The sequence below is a fragment of the Schistocerca gregaria genome, chromosome 3 (assembly GCF_023897955.1).
Source record: "Schistocerca gregaria isolate iqSchGreg1 chromosome 3, iqSchGreg1.2, whole genome shotgun sequence".
Taxonomy (NCBI): Eukaryota; Metazoa; Arthropoda; class Insecta; order Orthoptera; family Acrididae; genus Schistocerca; species Schistocerca gregaria.
In genome coordinates this window covers 271,122,892-271,150,493 of record NC_064922.1, presented here as the reverse complement: position 1 = coordinate 271,150,493, position 27,602 = coordinate 271,122,892, and the positions used below count along the sequence as shown (strand labels likewise).

The following is a 27,602-nucleotide window of genomic DNA, read 5'->3' as shown; positions in this document are numbered from 1 at the left end:
CCTGTCAGCGGGACCCTCTGTAACATTACTGGTGACAGTTGGTTCAGCAGATTACCACTGGCTAAGAACCTACTAGAAGACCAGGGATTGACATACATTGGAGTGCTCCAGAAAAACAAGAAGGAAATCCCCAAGGACTTTTTACCTAATAAGCAAGGACCTCAATATTCTTCTTTGTTTGGCTTCCAAGAGAATTGTACGATAGTTTCATACTGCCCTAAAGTTAATCAAGATGTTCTCTCGATATCTACATTGCATCATTTTGATACCACTGATAAAGATACCAGAGATTCACTGAAACCAGGAATTGTAACTTTTTACAAAATGACAAAGTTTGGAGATGATTTACTTGATTAATTAATTCAAAAAGATGATGTGTCGCGAAACTCTTGTAGGTGGCTTATGGTTGTTTTCTATAATTTACGTAATGTTTCTGCAGTAGACACACTGTCAATGTACTGAGCAAATTCTAGAACACATAAACCATTGAAAAGCATGGAGTTTCTGCAGATGTTGGCTAGGGAAATGATGAAACCTCACAGATCTGCTGTCCCTCAAATTCCCATTGAATTACGGCCGTGTGCACGTGTTCTGCTGGGCACAAATTCAACAGTTACACCACAAGACAATCCCAGAGAAGGTCCAAAGGATGTTGCTATGAGTGTGGAAGGCAGAAAGACAAGTAAAAAAGGTGGGTGTGTCTGCCTCATTTGCATACCATATGTGTTAACTGTCTCTGAAATAAATTATTTAAATATTTTTTTGGATATTTGTGTTTTATTTCCATCCCTATACACATACAAACATAGAAAAAGTAACTACAGAACATTTAATAATCATTTCAATGAGTAATTACAAAACACAAAGGGGGGACTAGAGTCCCCCACACACCTATCCCCATAACGATACAACATGCACCTGCAGGGTTAAAGAGGGTTCATTACAGAAGATCTCTGGAAGTTGGGAGGTGAAAAACTCCTCCCCTGTTCAAAGGATCCTATCAGATCAGATCAATACCTCTAATAAAATTAGTAGTTCATGCAGACTAATGGAGAAAATGGAATTCATCTATGTGATATAGAGTAAAATATTTCATAACACTGCTTGAATAAGGTAGCAGTAATTCATGAAAAGTCAGGATTCATTATGTCTCTCTCATAAATCATCTGAAGTGACACATAAAGCAGCATGTGAATAGCTATTTTTTTGTGTAAATAAGTAGATTATAATATTCGGCAAGGGAAACTTTCAGGAAACACATGACATGCAAGGCAGAAGAGGTTTGTGATTACAGGGGAAAACCTTTAACTTTTTATATGGGGTTGAAAGAATTGTTCCAAAAGGGAAATTAATATGAGCCCATGTGCCTGCAAGAGCTACAGGGACTGAACATATTATGATGAATGCTCAGCAAAGTACCCTAGTTGAAGGTTTTGAAAGGCCAATACTGTGAAGCAAAACTGTGCTTCTGTTATTGTAGCCACTTGTGGAGTAATGCTGCAGAGAGAAGTTTCCTAATGACTTTCTACCTGTCTAGAATGAACTGGGTTATTTCAGATATTGGAAGTGCAAATATCACTGTTAAAAATAAGATCTGATTGTCACATGGTTATGAAGGTGACAGCTTCTCATAAATTTTATTTCTTGAAACTCATTAATTTATAATGTCTGCTATACAATTCAAAGATATTAATGGTCACCAAATAATGGGCATTCAATGATGAAAGGTTGTAGGTAAATAAGCTGAGTTATCTAGCATATATTGGAATCAGCAATGCTACTAATATTCCTTCATCTCAAGCATCACTGAATGAAAATACCACACAGCATATTATCAGGACAGTTAATTCCTGACTATGGTGACAGGAGAAGACACTGAAAGCCTGTGTATGAAAACAAATCTGATGCAGCAAGTAAACCAAGAAACAACTTGTCCAAGAATGTCTCCAAGAAAAACTACATTCTCATAATTACCTACTATGATAGAATGTTCTACCATTGATGGTAATCTAACAGCATCCTCTTCAGTGTCCTCTGATATACTCTTCTTGTTTCTTGTCTTTCTACCACTCTTATGGCAACATTCCTAGAAGTTCCTCTATTAATTCATATGTTTGGATCATGCAAACTCTTCTCAGTTTTACTTACTCCACATTAAAATAACTTGGTAGTCACCAAGTATGAAAGTATGACAGGTTGCACTGGTGTCAAGAACAAGACATCAGATTCTTTCCAATAAGCATTAAGTTCCCACAAACTCCCTTAACTTATCCCTTAAATTTTGAGAGTGCAGCATCATAAACTTTATTATTCCTTTACGTAATATCCCCACCTTATATTTTTCAGCCATCTTTAGAGAGAGCAGACAAAAGCTACAGTATTTGTTCTGTCATTTTAAACCACAGAAAAGACGAAATAAACTTGTTAGCTGCACCCCTGAAATTTAATTGATGAATTATTATGCTGCAAAAACATAAAGACAGACATAGCTGGACTTAATTTATACCTGTGTTTCTGCTCTGTCAGTCTTACCTTACTTTTGTTAAAACATTTTAGAAGTGTGATATGACACTTTTCTCCTCCTTGTAGGAGTATAGACTATGATAGACATTGCAACAAATTAAAATTGTGTGCTGAACAAGTGGCAGCCGAGAAGGGATGGAGTGCAACAACAGAGATGTTGAAACTTCTGAGTCGGTTCATGAAGCATGCATGGGATGTAATATTACTAGCCCATTGCCCTCAAAATACATGGATTGGGGCTTAGGTCCCCACTGAGCACACACTGTCACTGTATCGCAAATGTTTTCTTCAAAGTCTTTAATTGTCTTCAGTTTATCTCTTTTAATTCTTTTTAGTATCTCTGTATTTTGTATGCCTTGTTTGTTGTTCTTTCTTTGGCCCAAGATAGTGCTCATAAACTGTTTTTTCCTCTCTCTTTTCTTGATTCTTCTGGTTTACTTCAAAGTTTATGACCTCTAATCTTAATCATTCATTCCCTGTTGCTTCTGATGTGAATCATTTTAACCACGTACTTTTTATGAACTGAAGTCATGGCTGATTTCACTATTCTTCTGATAAATGTATCTGTTTCTTAAATATTCCAGAAGATTTTCTCACTTTGTAAATCCCTTAGCTCAGAAAGTATACAAACCATGGGAAAAACCACTCACATGTCATGCAATAAAGAAAATATAGTAAATGTCTCCAAGCTATACACAGTTTAAAAATATGAAAAAATATATGTGTACCATTTATAATTAACATAATAAATCTTAATCAAGCAATGGAAATTCCAAGCTGGAACATCAACGATGTAAGGGAAAAAAAATGCTACTTACCATAAGGTGACATGTTTAGTTGCACGCAGGCACAATTAAAAGACATTTGCACACTAGTTTTTTGCCACAGCTTCACTAGAAAAAAAGAGAGAAACACACCCACAAAATCATTCATTTACACAAGCAAGCACACTTCATGCACATACGACTGCCATCTCTGGCATCTCGAACCAGAACGCAATTTTGGTCTGAGCTGCCGGAGATGGTGGTCACATGTGCATGAGGTGTGCCTGCTTGTGTGAATGAATGAAGTTCATTTCTCTTTCTTTTTCTGATAAAGGCTGTGGACAAATGCTAATGTGTAAGTGTCTTTTAATTACACTTGTCCACAACTTAATGTAACATCTTTACTGTAAGTAGCAATCTACAATGAATCATAAGTTTTCTGAAAAATGCTGTGAACTAACCTTGGGGATATTGAAGTCTCTGAGGGCTCTCATCAAAACTTGTTCTTCAGGCCTACCAGGATCACCTCTCTGCAACACATACAAAAGTTTGTAAAAGCATCATAGATATACAAATTCAATAAAGGATAGTCCACAACACTGTGATAACTACTTGGATTTCAAAACATTATGTTATTATACAAGACAAAAACCAAAGACTCTTAATTCCTTAAATTCACTGACCACACATTAACCACCCCCCCCCCCCCCCCCCACACACACACACAATGAGCAATTGAGGTTCCAGTTCCCATATATATTTAGATTTTTCTGTGTGGTTCTCATGTACAGCACCAATTTGAGATGGTAAAAATCAATCTATGTGTTTGCCCTTATTCTGCATTTTCTGATGCAGCAAGTATCTCAGTGATTTGCTAAGCTGAGATTCCTTCTTTGAATAAAAGTCTGAATTAATATTTCTTCGGTCTTGTTATAACCTTTAATCACAATAATTGCGTGGATATTCACACTCTCTCTTAGAAACAATAGCTGATCACATGATTACAACTCTGTCTCTCGTATTCGACTGCCGTGATATGCGGCCGGCGCCGTTCGTAGCTAGGTGGCGCTCCCGTGCTCAGCCGATTTGCGGAGCGCCTCTATCGCCGTTCGTGCGTACTGTCATGGCGGCACTGTTAAATGTCATGGCACTATCACAACACTTTTCCCACCTTGAAAAAAAAAAAAACTCACTTCCTTGGAGACATGGACAGCGCGGAGACATCCATGGCCTCTTGTGAGGCCCCGAGGAGATCCTGCGGAGAGACACGAGAGTATGGTCAAAAATGTCCAGGACGGAAGCTCGTGCGTGGAACGTGCCTCCTGGATAAGATAATGGGTGAAAACTCCGGAGCAGCATCCATAGGTGTCATGGACCTGGGAGTGTGCTCCAGCGAGATGGGTCCCGGAGAAGGCGGCGTCGCGACTGGGGCCGGTTCTGGCATACTCGGAAGCGGCAGCGACGGCGGCTTCATCAACATGAACGGTAGATCAGCAGCAGCGACAGGACTGGCGTCTCGGGCTGGTGGAGGCGAAGGATGGGGCGCTGGCACCGGCGTGGCCACCACTCGTGGGCACATCTGGTCGTAATGGCGAACAACCGTGCCATCGCCCGTACGGATTTCACAAAGCCGGCGGCAGGAAAGAGCCTTGACCACCCCTGAAATCCATTTAGGGTGATATCCATACCCTTGTGCCCACACGTCAGCGCCCACCGAGTATTTTCCCGCACTAGGGGACACAGTACAAGGCCTGACAGGGTGAAGCAGGTGGAGTAGAATGCGCGGTTGGCGGCCATGCAAGGGTCCAGCAGGGCTGCGATCACCCAGAGGCGTGAAGCGATAAGAACTCAGAAATTGCAGCAGAGCATCATATGTGGAAAAATCACTAAGGAATTTTTTCATCTGGCACTTGAAAGTGCGGACAAGGCGCTCGACCTCCCCATTCGATTGCGGATGGAAAGGAGGTGCGGTAACATGATGATTCCCTTGTCCAGTACAAAAATCACGGAAGGCCTGTGAGGGCCATTGTCCGTGATGATCGTGGATGGAAGACCTTCTAGCGCAAAGATTTTGGACAAAGCCAGCGTCGTCGCCACAGTTGTGGGTGATGGACATCTAACAAAAAACGGAAACTTCGAGAAGGCGTCAATCAACAGTAGCCAATAAGTACCGAGGAAGGGGCCAGCAAAGTCGGCGTGCACCCGTTCCCATGGCTGAGCTGGATCAGGCCACGGAGAGGGCATTGTATGAGGTGCCGCCAGTTGTTGAGCAAACTGGCCACACGCAGCAACCATATGGGCGATGTCCAAATCAATACCGGGCCAATAAACGTGCTTGAGGGCCAGGGACTTAGTCCGAGAAATACCCCAATGGCATTCGTGCAACAGTTTGAGAACATCTTTGCGAAGAAAGGCTGGTACCACGACCCGTGGAGATGCGCCATCCATGGCCAGAAGAACAACACCATCACAAACAGACAGACAAAGGCGCAAGGCATGGTAGTTGCGAAGGGGATCCAATGCTTGGCCCTTGGTCCTGTCCGGCGAACCCCGTTGAACAAAACCGATCACCCGACGCAGGACCGGGTCCCGCGCAGTATCCGACGCGACCAGCGAACCTGTAAGTGGAAAGCCCTCGACCGCACGACATTCTTCCTAATCAATGTGGAAACAGAGGAGTTCATCACGATCGAAAACAGGGTCGGAGCCCATCGGCAATCGCGAAAATGCATCAGCGTTGGCGTGCTGGGCCGTGGGGCGATAGTGAATCTCATAATGAAAACGAGACAAGTATAAGGCCCAACATTGCAGGCGGTGAGCTGCCTTATCCGGAAGTGACGCCGATGGGCTGAACAGAGAGACAAGCGGTTTGTGATCGGTGATGAGGTGAAACTTAGAACCATACAAAAAAACGCTGAACTTTTTTAGAGCATGATAGCGAGTGCCTCCTTTTCAATTTGAGAGTAACTCCGTTGCGCCTCGTTGAGGGTCTTGGAAGCATAGGCGATGGGTCGTTCCGACCCATCCTCATACCGATGGGCGAGAACAGTCCCTAGGCCATACTGTGACGCGTCAGTCGCCAGAACCAAGTGCTGACCCAGACGGAATGTGGCAAGACAAGGTCCCCACTGCAAATGAGCCTTCAGGCGGACAAAAGCCTGCTCACACCCATCGGACCAACAGAAGGGGACGTTTTTGCGTAACAGCTGATGCAGAGGATAAGCTACCGCCGCTGCGGATGGAATTAATTTGTGATAATAAGCAATCTTGCCTAGAAACGCCTGAAGTTCTTTGACCGTAGACGGCCGGAGTAGAGTGTTAATGGCCGCAACGTGCTGACGGAGAGGGCGTATACCCTCACAGGACAAATGGAAACCAAGATACTCAATGCAGGGTTGGAAGAACTGTGACTTGTCCAGATTGCGCCTCAACCCAGCCGAATGCAAAACCCGAAACAGTGAACGTATATTACGAAGGTGCTCCTCAGTGGAGGCTCCCCGTGACAACAATGTCATCTAGATAGTTTATGCAGCCGAGAACGGAAGCCGTGAGCTGTTCCAAAAACCGCTGAAAAATGGCCGGTGTGCTAGCGACGCCAAATGGTAATCGCTGGTACTGATACAACCCACAAGGAGTGTTGATAACGAGAAATTCCTTGGAAGTAGCGTCCAACGGCAACTGATGGTACGCCTCCGATAAGTGAAGTTTGGAAAAGAACTGGCCCCCAGCGCTCTTGGTAAACAACTCCTCAGGACGGGGAAGAGGATAAGTGTCAATGAGGCTCTGAGCGTTGATGGTGGCTTTAAAGTCACCACACAATCGCAGACTCCCGTTTGGTTTAGAAACCACCACGACTGACGATGCCCATTCGCTGGAGGTAACCGGAAGGAGAATCCCTGAAGCTTAACCTGTCTAGCTCAGCCTTGACAGGTGCATGGAATGCACCGGAATAGGGCGTGCCCGGAAAAACTTAGGGCAAGTCGTAGGTTTAAGAGTAATGTGGGCTTCAAAATCCTTGGCACATCCGAGACCAGCAGAGAACACGAACGAAAATTCAGAACACAATCCATCCAGCTGTTGATACGGAATATCCTCAGATATGAGGTGCACATCATCATCAATGGAGAACCCGAACAACTGGAAAGCATCATAACCGAACAGGTTTTCAGTGCCCGCATGATCCACCACATAAAACGTGAGGGGCCGAACAACAGACTTGTAGGCAGTGGAAGCATCAAACTGGCCCATGATAGGAATTTTCTGTTTATTATAAGTCCTCAGATTTCGCGTAACTGGAGACAAAGGAGGGGAGCCCAATGCCAAATACGTGCGAGAATTAATGAGAGTTACTGCAGAGCCAGTGTCCACTTGCATGCGGATGTCTTTATTCAGAACAAGAACAGCAACAAACAACTTATTTGTTTGAGAAAGCACACAGTGAACATCCATGTCCGACGCCTCGTCCTCGTCGACAGGAACTTTATGGGACTGACACACAGAAGCAATGTGGCCTTTTTTCCTACATGAATTACACGAGGTCCAACATTTTGGACATGCTGCCCTGTCGTGTTGTACAAAACAACGGGGGCAAGGAGGAAGTGTGGAACGAACCTGCTTCTGTCATTGCTGGTTTCGCTGCGAGCGTTGTGGCCCAACGCGACATTGTTGACGCGAGTGAACCTCCGCCACATCATCGTTCTCCTGTGAAACAGGCAAATTGCCCGTGTCGAGGGTTGACTGTACAGCGCCTACGTCACACCACGCATCAGTTTGCGCGCCAGCAGCGTGAGACACTTCAAAGGATTGAGCGATGCTTAGAACTTCCGACAACGACTGGTTTGGCAGTTGGAGGGCACGTTGCCGAACTTCTTTATCAGGAGCAAGCCGTAAAATAGCATCCCTAACCATTGAGTCAGTGTAAGACTCGTGATGTGTGTCCGTAACAAAGTGACATTTCCTACTCCGACCGTGTAGTTCCGCCACCCAAGCCCGGTAAGATTGATGGGGCTCTTTACGACACCGGTAGAACGCCGCGCGGGCGGCAACTACGTGGGTGTTTTTTCGATAATAGGCAGACAATAAGTCACACATTTCTTGGAAGGACAGGGAGGCAGGTTCCCGCAGAGGGGCTAACTGAGATAGCAGCTGATAGACTCGAGGGGAAATCCAAGATAGAAATAACGACTTACACATAGGAGTGTCGACAATGCCGAAAGCCAAGAAGTGTTGCCGCAAACGCTTCTCATAATCCTCCCAGTCTTCAGCGGTATCGTCGTAAGGAGGGAATGGAGGCGGAGAAGAGGAAGACAGACAATGAGTAAGCGACGTTGACAACGCCTGAATCGCTGCCGTCAGCTGTGTTTGTTGTTCAATGAGCGCTTGCATAAGCTGTTCCATGTCTGCCCCATCACGAACACGCAAATCCACTGGCGCTCCCGCGCTCAGTCGATTTGCGGAGCGCCTCTATCGCCGTTTGTGCGTACTGTCATGGCGGCACTGTTGAATGTCGTGGCACTATCACAACAGGTCTGATTCTGGATAATTTCAATGACCATAACGGTGGTGATTATTAAACAATCTTCTTCAGCAGTTGCAAAGTAGAAGTAGTAACCAATGCAATTCCTGTTTAATAACAGGGTAATTTATATCATACTGGCTGGCCCACAGGAAATAGTACATTTTCAACTGCCCCCCTTCTAAGGTGTAGATGTGCTCATGCCATCTATTGCATCTAATTGGACCTACAAAGTATGCCATACACTTCAGTAGAGGACACTGGCCAGTACAAGTGTGTATTGAGGCAGTGGAGGAGTTCTTCTCATTTTCAGAGCATTACTGCTGTCCAACACATGATGTGCCTTGCTAGAGACAGCCATTTTCAGGCCCCAGACAAAAAAACAATATCAAGGTGGATAAAAAAATGATGTGAGATAGGTTCTGCAACCAACATGCAGCATAAGAGATCTGAAATTACAATCTGAACACTGGAAAATATCCCATGAGGTCATGCAGTTCTGTAACAAAGCTCACAGTGATCTATCCTCCATTACAGAACATTACAAATCCCTTCACATCTTTGTGAAGGATTGAGAAACAGGATTTCAAGTTTTGTTCTTATAAACTGCAAGGGGGCGTAACAATTGTGGCTGGAGGAAAAAGTGAGAAGGCGCACTTTCTGCATAACATTATTGGACAGACTTGACCAGGATAATGCTTTTCTGGCAAATCTTGTGATATGTGATGTGGCAAAATTTCGTCTGGATTGGTTTGTCAATAAACAAAACTTTTATGTTACTTGGACACAAACCAGGCAAAAGGTCGTCATGTGTTGGGCTATTGGATAATCCATTAGCATAGCTGGACCATATTTTTTGGAAGACACGAATGGCTGACCATTCACAGCTGTGTGGACACTACATTCTAAATGCAATACAGTTTCAGCAAGCCCATAATTCAATGACTACACTGAGGTACTGCTTTCATATGGATTACTCTCACCATTCAGTAATGTCCTATGACTGGTGATGTTACTCGCTCTTTGAACCCATGGTTTTCCAAGTGGTCATCTCAACAACAAAGTTTCTTCACAGCAATTCTACAATACTGATCAGAAGAAAGCTACAATCTAGAAAGAGATAGAGGGCATTCATCAAGAAATGATTGAGAACTTGATGAGGAGCTTCAGTGAAAGTCTTCAGCAATGCACTGCAAATGATGGTAGCCATTTGTATGATGTGATTTTTTAGAAACAGAACAGTGTTTGGCATTTCAGTATTGTTACTGTGTGTACAATAGTTATCTATAAATTATATTGTTGTCAACAATCCTAAACCCTACAATAATCTAGTAAAAATGTAATAAATCCCATGAGCCATCCTGTGTTATTTGAGGTGCATTACTAGAGGCTTCGTGAAACAAATAAACTGCCTATGACTTGCAGTGGTCATTTTATAGGATGTGGTAAGCTGGGCACTCCAGCCTACCAATGTTAGGCATAATGGCCAAGTTCCTTGATCTGCTAAATATTATCTATGGATGTTGCCTCAATACCATTATCTCATGAGGACTCATATGTCTCCATTTCTATATATTTGCATGGTGTGGATATAGAACATTCAGTCTATTGCCCCTCATCCTTTTTATCGCTAGAACATGTCTTGCACCAGATTCATAGTTAAAAACATGTTTGAAATTTTGCAGTTTAATGTAATGTGAGTAAAAACCGATATGCATTAAAATCAAAGGTGAGTGCTTATAAGATCTAAATTCTTGTTATGTGTAATGGTAATAGGAGCAACATCTGCATTAAAACATTGATTTATCTGTCTGCTGCAAAAAAGACAACATCATTGGCATGTGCATTTTGCTGTCTGTGTAGTTGTGTGTGTGGATGCATGTAATTTTGCTAGAGAAAGAGCAAGAGCTCAAAAGTTAATGTGAATATTGTTTTTTGTCGTGTGTTTCTATGTGCAACACATCAGTCAGCTGTGAGTGAGTGGTTGCCTTTCCATTTTTGTGCATATCATTCCATCCAGGAATAACTGTTGCACAAAAAAGGCTGTTAAAAACACTAATCATTATAGATAACTTAATATATGAACTCATAAAAACATTGAGGAAGCATAATTTACTTACATACACCAAAAATAACCTACCTTTAGGGAGCCGGCAACAACAAGCACTGATTTAATTGCGCGAAGACCCCAGTCATAGTGATCCTGCTTAGAAAGAAGTTCTTTACATAGAGTGTACAATGTAATAAACTTTCGAGCTAGTACACGGGCATCCTGGAACCCTTCTGCTACAAGCATTATTTCACAGATCAGCTCAAAGTCAGGAACCACCATTGCACAGGGTCTGCAACAAAAAAATCAGAAAACAAATAACAGGTGGTTCAATAAACTCTAACTTTTGTTCACAAGTTTACAGTACTTCGAGACTTCATACATATAATTTCAGTTAGGAAGAAATTTACATAGCATCATTCTATAACTCAGTGGCTCAATGACAGAAGGCCCATTTCAACCTATGATCAAAAATAAGTTTCACACGCAGCACTCTTGCTGACTCAGCCTGCAAACACTTTACAGAATATCATGACTATGTCCCTTTCTGATGGTTACAGTTGAAGCTTGTCTTGAAGTACCTGATTCCGAAGTTACCACACCTGAGTGTAAAAAGGGCTCACCCCAAACTAGAGCTCTAATTGGCATTGTTGCAGTGGCAAAACATAACTTTTGTTATTCTGGTAGTGAGTGAAGTACGTCAGATTTACCAAGTGTTCAAGCTAATGTAACTAGTATTACTAGCAGCAGAAACAAATCCTTGCACAACTGCCAGGACATACATTTATACCATGTGAAGCAGTAGTTGCTACAGTTGAAAAGTTTGAAAGGAGAACACAAGACATATATGTTTGAAAACTAAGCTGAAATCATAAAGGAGAGTAGGGCAAGGAATCCATAGAGACACAGCAGAATGAGTACCAAGGTTTTTAAAGACACTGCTAATCTAAATAAAATATTAGTAAAAGGAAATGTGTCATTAGATAAGCAGAAAGTGTGCATTGGGCAGATGTGACTGTTTTAATTTGCAGACATGAATGTGCAACATAAGTGGAATTTTCTTTCAGTGACAGAGAAAAAAGCTACTCTGCATGTAGAAGAAGGGAAATATCCTCTCTTCTGTGATGTTATCTTTCCAATGAAACACCCTCAAGGTGCAGGCCAATTAAACAGTCAAATTATCATGAAATTATTTTCATCATTAAATTCATAGCTTCTCTACAGAAATTTCGAAAGCAGAATCTGAAAAAAACTTCTAAGTCTAACATTTGGGATGTTGATAAATTAAGCAGTAAAGGTAACAACTCAGCAATCAGCAGATATGCTGCTGGGAGGATAATGATGAGGTCATCAGCTTTTAGGAAACACAGACCCCAGAATTCTGCAGAGGACAGGTTTGGGTCATGTTATAGGGACCTAAGGAAGGATCATGAAGCAAAGCTGGATGTGAGGAATTCTTTGAAGGCTTATAAGGGATGATTCTGAGGTAGTGGTGGTGGATCAAGTTGGGATCATAGACTGAACTATTCAAGATAGGGTTCAGTGTCAAGTCTGCTGTTGGAAATGTTTTGGAATTGGGTTGCAAATTAATATTTCCAATTGATATTATGTGGGAAGGAAAGTAAATCCCTCACCAAAGCAGTATGATCAAATGCAGATTTAGTGCTGAAAGTGAGGCCCTCAGACAATACAGATAATTCAGGAGGGGAGAGTTCTTCAGATGAGAGGTTAAGGACACTACTGTTGGGTCTGGTTCTTGGGATTATGTGTTATTCTTGGTCTGGGACGCAGAGGTGCAGGTTGTGGGATGTTTAGGAGGTTGGCCAAGCTTGGTTTGTAGGAGAGGAGTAGTGGATGATGGTGTGGTTGTTTAGGGAGTTGCAGAGGGACAGGAAGGGAAATAGCACTGTTCAGATAGTTTAGGAGAAAGTGTGATAGTTTTTTGAGGTGAAGTCTGGTATGTTTCTGAAGTTTGAAGTTGGCTTGGCAGATGATACCATTTGAGGAAACATGAGGGGCAGATAAATGTAGGATTTTGTAAAAGGAGAGAAGTTTGATTGAGTGAAAATTTGCTGATGATGCATACAGGTCATAGATTAAATGGGTAAGAGCAAGAGATTACTGTATTTGCAACTGTATAAGAGACTGGTGTAGGGTAGGATTGCATGCAGAAAGATGGACTTTCAATGTTTGGCCTTCACAACCCTTCCTCAGGTCCCTACAATATGGCCCAAACCTGTCCCTTGCAGAACTCTAAGCTCTTCATTCCCTAAAAGCTGATGACTCCATCATTATCCTCCCAGCAGACAAAGGATCTATCACTATAGTACTTGACTGAAAAGAGTATGATAGTAAAGGTCTATGCCAGATGTCTGACACCTCTACAAACAGCATCTACCATCAAGATCCCATCCCTGTGATTCAAACTGACCTGCAGTCCCTTCTTAAAACCTCAGACATCTTGCAAGGACTAACACCTCAATCCATAGAACTTTTCACTCCACCAAAACTAGGCACCCCCACCTTTTACCTTCTTCCTAACGTTCCAAAACCCAGTCATCCTGGCCGTCCCATAGTTACTGGCTTCAAAGCATCCACCAAATGTATATCTGCCTTAGCTGATCAACACCTGCAACCCAGAGAACAAAAGATTCCCCTCCTACATAAAATATGCCAACCATTTCCTACATCGTCTGAAATCCATGCCCATCCTGCACCCACCACACACCTTGCTTGTCATCACTGGTGCCACCTCCCTCTATACCAACATCCCCCATGTGCATGGTCTGTCTGCTGCTGAACATTTCCTCAGTCAGCGCCCACCTGATTACAAAAGTATGATGTCCTTCCTACTCACCTTAATCAACTTTATACTTACCAACAACTACTTCACCTTTGAGGGGCAGACATACAAGCACAATCAGCGGGTATGGCCATGGGAACCAGGATGGCTTCTTCCTATGCCAACCTTTCCATGAGTCGCTTGGAGGGGCTTTCCTGGGATCCATAAGTCTTCAGCCCCAGGTTTGGTTTAGATACATTGATGACATCTTTACCATATAGACTCATGGTGAGACAGACCTGATAAAATTCCTGGGATCTCTGAATACCTTCTCCAAATTAAATTTCATATGGTCCTATTCCGAATCCCATGCCATCCATTTTCCTTCATGTTGATCTCGTCCTCACTGAACACCAGCTACCACATTAAAACTACCAACTAACAACAGTACTTATATTTTGACAGGTTCCATCCTTTCCATGTCAAATGTTTCCTCCCATTCAGCCTTGGCATCAGAGGCAAACATATTTATTCAGATGCAGACTCGTTACAGAAATACACCATCATTCTCACCTCAGCCTTCACTGCACATAATTACCCCAATAGCCTAGTTAAAAATCAGATTTTCTGGGCCATCACATCTAATCCTGGTACTGGTGATCCCTCCACAAAACAGCTTTGGAGCACACCATTGGTGACTCAGTATTATCCCGGTCTGGAATGCGTTAATCAGATACTTCAGCGGGGCCACGACTTCTTAAAATCATGCCCTGCATTGAGATCCATTCTGTCTGAAATTTTGCCCACCATACCTAGAACAGGTTTACATTGCCCACCAAATCTCCACAATATTCTTGTCAGACCTCTTGCTCCTTCTGCACCCTATGGCTCCTACTGCTGCAAGACTTGTCCTACACACCCTCCTACCACCACCTATAATTGCTCTGTAAGTGGCAAAACATATATTATCAGAGAGAGAGTCACCTATGAAATGACACATCATATACCAGTTACCAGTTGCATATACCAGTTACAGAACACTATTCAGCCTTCTACATCAGCATGACTACCACCAAATTATCAATTAGGGTGAATGGGCATAGGCAGAGGATGTATTCTGACAACTTGCAATATCCTGTTGCAGAGCATGCTCTACAACATGACTTTTGTGACTTCGGCACTTGTTTCACCACACATGCCATCTGGATTCTCACCCCCAGGCACCAGTTTCTCAGAACTCAGCAGGTGGGAAATAGCACTACAACGTATCTTTAGTTCTCACCACCCAACTAGCTTTAATTTACATTAATTTCTTCCATCTCAGCATTTCTTCACTTAACTTCTCTTTGCTTCACTCCATTTTAGTTTTCTACGTCTTTCATTGTTTTTCCTGTCTATTTTCCAACATCTCACTCCCACCTCTATAACATACAATGCACTTAGCTTTTCGCTCTTATTAACTCATGCATAATGTTTAAGCAGTAATCTCTGTCTGCATATTACCTTGTCTTCCTCCTTGTCCAATGCAGTCCCCAACAATCTGTCTTTCCATCTCATCCTGTATGGTAAGTCTCTCCTGACAAGCGGTTCTGGGTGACTTTTCCCTAAATCTACTTCTTTTTCCTAGACCTCTCCAGTCCTTTTCCTTCACCCTGCTTCCATCCCCTTCAACCCTTCTGCCTAAAGAAGGAGCCACTGGCTCCAAAAGCTTGCCAATTACAAACAGCTTTTATGTGTGTGTTCTGCCGTTGCTTGGTGAGTAGATTTTTTTATCTATTCAATTATATAATATGTGTTGTTAGTAGTTTTTTCTTGTTGTGTTGAAAGAAATTATCAAAAAGGAATAAGACATGTTAATTAGCTCTACTGAGCAAAATGTGACATCAGTTTTACTAAAATATATTATACTTTAGGAGAAATAACTGTATCATATTTTTACACAATTGCAATGAAAAATAGATTGCAATTAAATTCTTTTTGATTTACACAGTTTTCCAATGTGCAGTACTGGATTGTTGCAATCAACACCACCGCTAGGATAACAGACAACGATGATGACCAGCTGCAAGATGATCATGAGAGTGAAGAGTGAGTGAGATCTTGAAACTTTATCAATGAAAGCTATAGCAAGAAGAGACAAAACTAACTACTTCATTGTTAAAAGTTAATAACTAAAGTAACAATGAGCACAGTCACTAATGACTTAGTTCAGTGGTAGTCAACCTGGTCTTTAGCATCCACTAGTGTGCATTCCAGCTTTCATGGGGGGCAGTTAGCAGTTGGGGGTTCAAGACATTTCTATTAGGTTTTCATAATATTTTGACATATAGTACTTGCTAAGTAATTATTATTATATGCTTTAATTTGTTGCAACACTGCTTTATAAATTTTATAACATACAGTTACTTCCTTACTTCATAAATCACCAACACTGTTGAACTGGTGGCCCGTTAGAAAATTTTATTATTAACAGAAATAACAAAACTGGGGGGTATGCAAAGAGGTTGACAATCTCTGACTTAGATCTTTTTTGGAGGGAGGAGGGGGGGGAGAGGGGGGAGGGGGAGCACAGGGGCAATCTAATAGTAGATTTAAGCAAGGAAATGCACCTGCAGTTAGAAGATTTAAACAAAGAATTACACCTGCAGGTATCAAATCAAAATCAAGAGTTAAATCTCTGAATGAACGTTTTACACAAAGAACTAAATAGTCACAATAAAAAAAATAGACCACTTGACATCTGCTTTTGCAGCTTCTAATGAACATAATACAGACAGCTGAATTAAATGTTAATTTGAATTTGCTTGACAATTGTGGAGTTGAGAGTAGAAATGGCACAGTTAAGATCAGATATAAATATAATTAATGATGATGTAAATAAAATAGAAAGAAACTTCCACATGAGAAAAATATATTAAAAACAAAGATTCCAAGACTTACCAAGCGGGAAAGTGCCGGTAGATAGGCACAATAAAACACAAACACACACACAGAATTTCTAGCTTTCGCAACCGACGGTTGCTTCTTCAGGAAAGAGGGAAGGAGAGGGAAAGACGAAAGGATGTGGGTTTTAAGGGAGAGGGTAAGTAGTCATTCCAATCCCGGGAGCGGTAAGACTTCCCTTAGGGGGAAGAAAGGACAGGTGTACACTCGCGCACACACACACATATCCATCTGCACGTACACAGACACAAGCAGACATTTGTGTGCGAGTGTACACCTGTCCTTTTTTCCCCCTAAGGGAAGTCTTTCTGCTCCCGGGATTGGAATGACTCCTTACCCTCTCCCTTAAAACACACAGCCTTTCGTCTTTCCCTCTCCTTCCCTCTTTCCTGAAGAAGCAACCGTCAGTTGCGAAAGCTAGAAATTCTGTATGTGTGTTTGTGTTTTATTGTGCCTATCTACCGGCGCTTTCCCGCTTGGTAAGTCTTGGAATATTTGTTTTTAATATAATTAATGATCAATTAAACAATTACATTACAAGAAGAATTGACAAAAAATTACAGATGTCTGAATGAGAAGTTTCACAACAGTTTATAATCACTACAAACTGAAGTCATGGAAATTGTGCAGGCAGTGTCATCTGATGTAAACACCCAAAGAAAAGTACAGAAGGGTTTTATACATGTAGCCACTGAGTTAAGGGAATTCAACATTGTAAAGAACAGCTGATGTGCAACAGTCACTTGATTACTGAATTGAAAGAAACTTTCCATCAAGATCTGGAAATCTGGCTAGGTAAATGGGAGTATACATTCAGTACCTACAGATTTCGTAAAAAGAGTAGAGAATACTAAGAATAGGTTACAGGAAACTAATAGGTAGATGGCAGAGATGGCTAACCACACAGATGTTAAAAGTGATGAGAAAGTGCTTGTAAAGGAAGTTGGGAAACAAAGTTGTAGGAATCATACTATCACTAAAATTTCTCTCCACGCTACTACTCAAAATCTTTCCAATTCTAAAATTCCATCACAATAAGGACCCCAATCTCTAGATTTGGCATTTGGATACTCTGATATCTTTTTATCATTCCTCACTGAAGGAAAAGCATCTTTGAATGTTGATATAAAGACAATATTACGTATTTCCCCTCCAGTCTTGAAACATGGAAACTTACTGGATAGATGACTTCTGTTTTCTAGGTGGAATTCCTCGCAGAACATGTTTTTACTTCCTATTGTCATGGTGGGTGAGAGCCTGGCATTTCCTTTTCTAACAGAGCATAAGAGTTGGCATTATTGAAGACTGTGATAAACTTTGAGAAAGCTTATACTGTTCTTGAATTTCATTTGCCTCAGTTTCGAAGGACACTGCAACTGTATTTCAGAATGGGGTTTCATAAAGAAATAAGTATCATCTGCATCTGGCAGTGCTGACAACAGATTATAATCACAAGTTTCCTCTGGATGGAACACCAACGGATCAGTCAACGGTACTGCTGCAAAACTGGCTTGTGACCTGCTACAGATATTGCTCCGATCCAGAATGAGATTCTCACGCTGCAGCAGAGTGTGCACTAATATGAAACTTCCTGGCAAATTAAAACTGTGTGCCCGATGGAGACTCGAACTCGGGACTTTTGCCTTTCGCGGGCAAGTGCTCTACCATCTGAGCTATGGAAGCACGACTAATGCCCGGTACTCACAGCTTTACTTCTGCCAGTATCTCATCTCCTACCTTCCAAACTTTACAGAAGCTCTTCTGTGAACCTTGCAGAACTAGCACTCCTGAACGAAAGGATACTGCAGAGACATGGCTTAGTACACAGTTTTAATCTGCCAGGAAGTTTCAAATCAGCGCATGCTCCGCTGCAGAGTGAGAATCTCATTCTGGAAACATCTCCCAGGCTGTGGCTAAGCCATGTCTCCGCAGTATCCTTTCTTTCAGGAGTGCTAGTTCTGCAAGGTTCACAGGAGAGCTTCTGTATAGTTTGGAAGGTAGGAGATGAGATACTGGCAGAAGTAAAGCTGTGAGTACCGGGCATGAGTTGTGCTTCGGTAGCTCAGATGGTAGAGCACTTGGCCGCGAAAGGCAAAGGTCCCGAGTTCGAGTCTCGGTCGGGCGCACAGTTTTAATCTGCCAAGAAGTTTCATATCAGTGCACACTCCACTGCAGAGTGAGAATCTCATTCTGGAAACATCCCCCAGGCTGTGGCTAAGCCACGTCTCCGCAGTATCCTTTCTTTCAGGAGTGCTAGTTCTGCAATGTTCGCAGAAGAGCTTTTGTAAAGTTTGGAAGGTAGGAGACGAGATACTGGCAGAACTAAAGCTGTGAGTATCGGACATGAGTCATGCTTCGGTAGCTCAGATGGTAGAGCACTTGTCCATGAAAGGCAAAGGTCCCGAGTTCGAGTCTCGGTCGGGCACACATTTTTAATCTGCCAGGAAGTTTCGATGCTCCCATCAAATTTTGTGTATCCTTAAAAATGCTGATAGGAAACAAATAGGCAGGTCATGGTGGAAACAATGATTAGAAATTCATATCATGGCCTCCACACTTGCTGGTATGATGATATGTTAAAGATTCAGTGTTTTTGCCACTTTCACCAGTAAACCTACCAGATCTACTGCCACAAGTCAACAATCTATAGAAATCAGAAAGTAAATTAATAGATCATTTGTTACCTTTTTGACAGCATTTCTGGCCATTACATACCTATAGGTGGTGAAATTATGAGTACTACAAACAGACAAATACAAAAGTAAAAAAAAATCTAGCTAGAAGCTTTCAGAATTACTACTTCCTTGCTGTGCAAGGAAAGGGGGACTGGTTGGGTAGATTCAAAAGGAAGGACAGGTCACTCACACTCCAGGATGAGGGAGACCTAACTGCTGTGAAGACAACAGGAAATAAAGATAAAAGAGAGGCACCAGAGAATAAAGCAAGAAGAAATACTGATAATGACCAAAGACATTAATCACTATCGGTACTGTAAAACAGTTGACAAAAAGTTGAAAGACATCTTCACATGAGAAATATTATATATCAATAAGAAACTGATGAAATAAGTTTACCTGAACAATGCTTTCAAGTTTTCAGGAAGTTCTGTGCGTCCAGCATATCCTGGATTCATTGTGATAAAAATTCCTACAGTTGGAACAAGACCAATCTGCTCACCCATAAAATTGAAGGTTTCTTTTTTATCTCTTATAGCATCCTGAAAACAGGAAATTTTGTTGTTAAATATCTTAATTCTCACTATGTTCACGATGTGTTACAACATATTCCATAACTTGATGGCAACAGGCAACAATTTTTATATTTCAACTTATCTATAGAGAGTATCACAAATAAGAATTTTGCAAAACTATACCTGAACAGATTTGACTTGCACAGCAACAACTGACAAAACTTCAACAGAGATTCGATTGAATTCATCAAAGCATCCCCAGGCACCCGTCTGTGCTAAGCCTTTGTAGATGTTACCGCAGGACTGGAGAAAAAAAGTTATTTTGCACTGGTCATTGCTGTTTCTGTAGTCATTAATTACATACACAATGGCTCAATCAAAAATTCAGCCATGTTTTAACCCTGAATTAGATTTCTCAGCTATATCTGCATACAGCTCTGTTAAATTGGTATACTTTTAAAGTTAATAATTTGAGATTGTATTATATAATACCAGTCATTTCAAATTTGTTTCCCATGGATTTTAAAACATTACTTACATATTTCAAGGCACAAATCATGTTATTATTAACATAGCACATTTTGTTTTATGTCACAAAATTTGAATTGCACAGTCACTGAGTTCTTAAAAGAAACATTCATCAGAAACAAATAAGATAACAAATTCTGTCATGGGATTTTTAATTTTGAGAAATGAATGAAGTGGAATGGTTGGGAACAGAAAGGCTTTTAATTTAGCTAGTTAACAGAAAGACAATGAATTTGGCAAAAAGCTGATGTGGTACAAAAACATGGAGAGATATCATAAAATGACATGTCTGCAGATGATACTGTGATTATAGTATTCATCTAGGGAAATTTTATGAAGAAGCTTTTAACACATTTGGTAATTCTAGGAAGACTTTTGACAAGTTATTGAAGTTTAACACACAGCATGCCAGCTTAAGCTTAGACCTTAATTAAACCCACACATGCAGTTAATGGCTGCTGGTCTAGCACAGCAGCTAGCTTGTGGATGATAATTACACAGTTTCCTATGCAGAAACCAGCCTGGTTCTCTGCATCAGAAGCAGAATATACACTAATGTGACAAAAATCAAGGGATAGCATTATGCATATACACAGATGGTGGTAGTATAGCATACACAATGAATGAAAAGGCAGTGCATTGGCGGAGCTGTCATTTGTACACAGATGATTAATGTGAAATGGTTTTTGATATCATTATGGTTGCACGATGGGAATTAATGGACTTTGAATGTGGAAAGGTAGCTGGAACTAGACACAAGGGATATTTCATTGGGAAATCATTGAGGAACTCAATATTCAAAGATCCATATCATCAAGACTGTAATGAGAATACCAAATTTCAGGCATTACCTTTAACTACAGATAACACAGAAACTGACGGCCTTCGTGTAATGACCGAGAGCAGTGGCATTTTAATGGAGTTGTCAGTGCTAACAGACAAGCAATACTGTGTATAATGACATCGGCTGGACCTTAGCTGAGTGGAAAACTGTGGCCAGGTCATATGAGACCACAATTTCCGTTGGTAAGAGCTGATGGTAGCGTTTGATGCAAACCCCACAATGGTGTGCACAGTGTTTATATGGAATGGACTGGTTTCTCTGGTCCAACTGAACTGGAAATGATTATGCTCTGCTACTTAAGAGATGATTTGCAGGCATTCATGGACTTCATGTTCCCAAACAATGATGAAATTTTTATGGATATCAATGCACTGTGTCACTGGGTCACAATCGTTCGCGATTGGTTTGGAGAACATTCTGGTCAGTTTGAAAAAATGATTTGGCCACCTACTGAGCATTTATGGGACACAGTTGAGAGGTCAGTTTGTGCACAATATGCTGCACCAGGAACATTTTTGCAGTTATAGGGGCAACATGGCTCAATATTTCTGCAGGGGACTTCCAACAATTTGTCGAGTCCATGCCACATCGCGTTGCTAGACTAAGCCATGAAAGAAGGCATCACATGACTTTTGTCCTCTCAGTGTACATACAGTTATAAGATGAATTAAGACACAACAAACTTAAATGATTCAGACAGGTGATGCATATCACTCCCATCTCTCACCATAAAAAAATGTAGGATGTATCAAAACAATCATTTGATTTGGCACATCTATATTGCTGAAACTAATAAATATATACAATGAATTTTTTTTGATGAACAGGAAACTCAAAAGGTTTCTTCATACCTTTGATGTGTGTTTGATATGCTCCCCTTGAGATGCACGGCATATGTCAGTACACTATCCAACAACTGCAGTGAGCATGTCCTGAGTTAAAGCTTCCATAGCTGCTGCTATGCAATGTCGCAGTTCTTTCATTGTTATTGGTAACAGAGGCACATAATGAATCTTTTTTGAACCCCCACTAGAAATAATCACATACAGCTAGGTCCGATGACCTTGGACACCAGTAATGTAAGGCTGAATCATTTGGTTCAGTGTGACCAATCTATCATTCAGTAATCATTTGATTTAAAAATTCCCTTACTTCCAGGTGAGAGTGTGGCAGCGGCACATCCTGTTAGTAAATGAAGCCATTTCAATAAGTTGCCAATTGTGGGAAAAGAAAGTTTTAAGGATATTGAGAATGTGTTTCCTGTAAAAGTATTCTCAGCAAAGAAAAATGTACCACACCTTTTCCCGTGAAGCTGTACAAAACACATTAAATTTTGCAGAGTGCCTCTCATGTTATACAACTTCATGTGGTTGTTCTGTACCCCATATTCTCACATCTTGATGGTTCACCTTTTCATTTAAATAGAATGTTGCTTCGTCACTAAGCACTAAGCATGGAAGAAAACTGTCATCCTCTATCTTACCTAGAACAAAATTACAGAACTCCACACATCATTGTTTGTCACCTTCATGAATAGCTTGCACGTCAGATGGACATCAAGGGTATGTTGAGCTGTTGAGCTACATAGCAAAAGGACTTTGGCTGACTCCTTATGAAATTGTGTCAGACACTAAGGGATGGCCCGGCAATTTGCCTTTGCACAAACAACCTGTTTCTTGGAATTGTTCATGTCACTGTCTAACGCCCCTGTGCTGTAGGAGAATCCATTCCACACCCAGTCGAAAATCACACTGAACAGTTATTACTGACCCACACTGCGAGAAATGTAGAATGCAAAATGCTTTCTGTTGTCCCGATACAATTTTTATTAGAACTGAAGTGGGCACACACTACTGCTACCTAGTGGGGACCATGTAAAACTCTCAAGTTTGCTCTTTCCAACAGTGCATTGTTCACTCACATATCTCAAACAACATATTAGTTATGATTCTTTCATGTCAGATGATTCTTTTTGATACACCCTGTATTTGCAACACTATAAAAATCACCCAGGCATATAAAGAATTAAAAAATAATAATTGTCTGACCACGGATGTGTGATCTCTCATTATTTATAGACCAGTCATAGGCAGAATAAACTGCATATACAAAAAGAAGCCTGCTGTAACTTTGTGTTATCATAAAATTATGATAGTAATCATGTAAATAAAAAATAATTTAGTCTTAAATAACTAATGAATATGTTACAACCTTGTAATCCATTTGCTCTGAGCAGTTGAATACATAAACCATAATGCCCAGTGCTCTCCCAAGGTCCTTTGTAGTTTCTGTCTTTCCAGTACCAGCAGGTCCTGCTGGCCCTCCACCCATCACTAAATGCAGTGACTGCGTGAGAGTTATGTAGCAGCGATCAGTCAGTGGTGTTATCACTAGTCGTGGAGTATTGCCAAGATACTCATGTGAATATCTGAACTGTGCATCACAGATGTTGGCAAAGCAGTCCCGTTCCTTTTCATCCCATCTGTGTGGCAGTTGGTAATTATAAACAAGTGAATGCAATCAAATTATTTTCATCCTAGTTTTCAATATATCAAGAGAAAAATGAATTTTAATTATTATTACTATTGTTATTATCATAACTTGTCTGTCTAGTATCTAGATAGGCATAAATTTTCTGCCAAATTTATATTTATAGGCTATGTCTCTTACAATGTAAATGAATTTTTAGGGTCACAGATTAATTACGAGCAAATGTAACTACTATAACATCACGTAAAAGAACAAGTTTTTCAATGAAAAGAAAAACATTGAACAAACACATATATGTTCCTGTGAGGGTCCAAACACTCATTCTGTACTTCTGTTATTCGCTGCATGGCAGTGGCAAATAATACCATCACTATTTTTTATGCAGAAAAAAGTAGCGAGTTTTCTATACACAGAATCTTTAGCTGCAAACTATACATTTTAACAGTGGCTATTTAATATTGAATAATGACAGAATTCACACAAGCCTCATCTCATGAATTGGTGGTTATCTGTACATAATGTATTTTATGTTTTTTATGCAATTCCTTTATTCATTCCACATATTTGAAGATTGTTCTTCATACAATTTAAGAAATACAGTGTGTGTGTGTGTGTGTGTGTGTGTGTGTGTGTGTGTGTGTGTGTGTGCGCGCGCGCATGCAATTAGAAGAATTAAACATGTTTCTCCATTATTTTTTTCATTAGCACTTCTAATATTTTACAACACGTGACAGGAATGGTCGTATAGCTAGGGTATGACAGCAGAAGGACACAGAAATAAATTCCCTACGTAATGGATTTCAGAATACAATTACAGAAGAACTAAAAGAACTGCAAAAAAAGTGCCTCCCACAAGTGGACAGTACTGTATGAATGCAAGGGACGTACATGCATTTTACACCAGTCAATTTATTAAACATGAGTCAATTGTGATTGTTTAGTGATCTCTCGGAGTTGAAACCAAGCAGCTGATCTGCCTGAAAAAATAATTAATTTTGTTGCAGTAATCAAGTGAGAATGGTGTCTTGCAAGCTGAGAAGGAATTACACTAACTAGGAAAGTCAACAGAAAAGATGGAGTGAGATTTGAGAAGCATTCATCACAAACTGAGTGCAGCCTATGCAAACATAATGAGCTAAACTTGTGGTAAGTTCCACTGCAGACAGATGTTTTGCCATTGCCCTTGCATTCAGTATAGTTTTTTGCCTATCCTATGAAACATAATTTGTTAGTCTTCATCACTGCAGCTCTGAGCAAAGTGGTGTAAGTACTCCCCACATATGCCAAACACCAGTTGCACCTGGTATGGATATATGAAAGCCAGGCTCTGTGAACATATCATTTCTTACAGTCAGGCTGACAGTAACCAAACCCTGTTACTAGGCAGCACAAAAGTGCCCCATAAACTCATAACATCAGCATACTGTGGTTATGCTGACAATTACAAAAATATATATATTGGTTATGCAACTCAGTAAAATAAACAACTACAGGTCATGCAGTCATGCCATCACATGATTATGAATATTAACATCACAAACCCTTGATTTGTTCGTTTGCCAATGTATTGATCACAATATACTGCTGGAATATTTGTGTACTTGAGAGGTAATGGCTAAAATCCAGTTTTTGCAGTTTCACCTTAATTTCATATCTGTGATGCCCAGACACTGGTGGAAGACAGACAGATTTCTTGCTCCAGCCCAGGGCTGATTTTGGCCATGTTGAAAAGGCACATATCCATTTCTCATGTGGAGATAATAGGGCAAAAGTGGAACTACCATCATTACACAGATGGATACCATACTTATCAGCTCCTACTGGATGCAATGGAGACTCCCACACTTTTACTTCTAAACACATCATCATCATCATCATTTAAGACTGATTATGCCTTTCAGCATTCAGTCTGGAGCATAGCCCCCTTATAAAATTCCTCCATGATCCCCTATTCAGTGCTAACATTGGTGCCTCTTCTGATGTTAAACCTATTACTTCAAAATCATTCTTAACCGAATCCAGGTACCTTCTCCTTGGTCTGCCCCGACTCCTCCTACCCTCTACTGTTGAACCCATGAGTCTCTTGGGTAACCTTGCTTCTCCCATGTATGTAACTTGACCCCACCATCTAAGCCTGTTTGCCCTGACTGCTACATCTATAGAGTTCATTCCCAGTTTTTCTTTGTTTTTCTCATTGTAGACACCCTCCTACCATTGTTCCCATCTACTAGCACCTGCAATTATCCTAGCTACTTTCATATCCGTAACCTCAACCTTGTTGATAAGGTAACCTGAATCCACCCAGCTTTCGCTCCCATACAACAAAGTTGGTCGAAAGATTGAATGGTGCACACATAACTTAGTCTTGGTACTGACTTCCTTCTTGAAGAAGATAATAGATCGTAGCTGAGCGCTCACTGCATTAGCTTTGCTACACCTCGCTTCCAGTTCTTTCACTATGTTGCCATCCTGTGAGAATATGCATCCTAAGTACTTGAAACTGTCCACCTGTTCTAACTTTGTTCCTCCTATTTGGCACTCAATCCATTTATATTTCTTTCCCACTGACATTACTTTCGTTTTGGAGATGCTAATCTTCATATCATAGTCCTTACACCACTAACTTCTAAACACAAAGTGATGATACTCTCTGGACTTTTCATGCATTCTCATGATAACAATTGGTTAATAAAGAGCCTTAACAGTTAATGATACCAGCCATTCTTTTCATGCAGTTTTACTGTTAGCAGTTAAGATTTAGTAGGAAATTATTGGATAAGAAATTATTGGATAGTTGAGTTGTTCAAGAGCAAAGTTAATTACATAATTTGCTCTACAGCAGATAGAGCAGAGTGAAGGTATGTTTATGTTATTTAATACAGCTTGTTTGTTATTAATAATTCCATCCTATGATACCTAATTACCTTAATATTCACTGGTACAGTTTCAGATGCAACAGCCTGTACAACCATAGTGGAAACATAAAGCGCTGATTTCATTGGTGGCATCATTAGATTACTTTACTAATCCTTTCAGATAACATGTCATCTATTACCATTTCTTGTTCTGAAATCCATCCATGTCCTTCAACAGAATCTGTTGCTGGAGAAAATGTATACAACATTGCATTCTATTTTTGTATTTCTGCAGAATGATTGCACTGCCACAATTACATTTACATCTATATACATACTCCACAAGAGACTAGGCATTTCCTTTTCTGTTCCACTCGCAAACAGAGCCATGGAAAACAACGGTCTATATGACTCCATGCGAACCTTAATCCCTCTTATCTTATCCTCTTAGTACTTATGCAAAATGTACATTGACGTCAGTACAATCACTCTGCAGTCAGCCTCTAATGCCAGTTCTCTAAATTTTCTCAATAGTGCTCTTCAAAATGAATTTTGCCTTCGCTCCAGTGATTTCCATCTGAGTTCCCAAAGCATCTCTGTCATACTTGTCTGGTGTTTGAAGTTACTGGTAACCAGTCTGGCAGCCTACCTCTGAATTTCTTCGATGTCTTCCTTTAATCTGACCTGGTGCACATTCCAAACACTTTAGTAGTACTCAACAATGGGTTTCACTAGTGTCCTATATGCAGTCTCTATTACAAAAAAGCCACACTTCCCTAAAATTCTCCTAATGAACCAAAGTCAACCATTCACCTTTCCAGATACAGGCCTTACATGTTCATTACATTTCATATTGCTTTGCATCTATATACTTAGATATTTAACTGTTGTGACTGTGTCAAGTAGCACACTACTAATACTGTATTTGAACATTATGGGTTTGTATTTTCTCCTCATTTGAGTTAACTTACATTTTTCTAAATTTAGATCTAGCTGCCATTCATAACACCAACTAGAAATTTTGTCTATGTCATCTAGTATCTTCCTACAGTCACTCAACGAGAACACCTCCCCATACACCATTGCATCATCAGCAAACAGTTGCAGACTGCTGCTTA

At 40.7% G+C, this 27,602-nt stretch overlaps 1 protein-coding gene and 1 long non-coding RNA gene across 3 annotated transcripts in view; one reads left to right on the top strand and one right to left on the bottom strand.

The window, feature by feature from the left end:
• The window catches only part of LOC126355394 (dynein beta chain, ciliary), a 677,699-nt gene that overhangs the window by 330,039 nt on the left and 320,058 nt on the right, over window positions 1–27,602 (bottom strand). Inside the window, exons 34-38 of the mRNA XM_050005692.1 lie at window positions 23,351–23,621; window positions 19,951–20,070; window positions 19,652–19,794; window positions 10,943–11,144; window positions 3,749–3,817 (exon numbers count right to left, since the gene is read on the bottom strand). Coding sequence (XP_049861649.1) covers window positions 3,749–3,817; window positions 10,943–11,144; window positions 19,652–19,794; window positions 19,951–20,070; window positions 23,351–23,621 — 805 coding nt within the window. The remainder of the gene's footprint in view (window positions 1–3,748; window positions 3,818–10,942; window positions 11,145–19,651; window positions 19,795–19,950; window positions 20,071–23,350; window positions 23,622–27,602) is intronic.
• The window catches only part of LOC126355395 (uncharacterized), a 60,297-nt gene continuing 56,262 nt past the window's right edge, over window positions 23,568–27,602 (top strand). The window contains exons 1-2 of one of the 2 annotated variants that reach the window (XR_007565498.1): window positions 23,568–23,635; window positions 24,634–24,775. This is a non-coding gene — a long non-coding RNA (uncharacterized LOC126355395). Of the gene's footprint in view, window positions 23,650–24,633; window positions 24,776–27,602 lie in introns of both variants that reach the window. The other variant, XR_007565499.1, reaches the window with a different exon arrangement.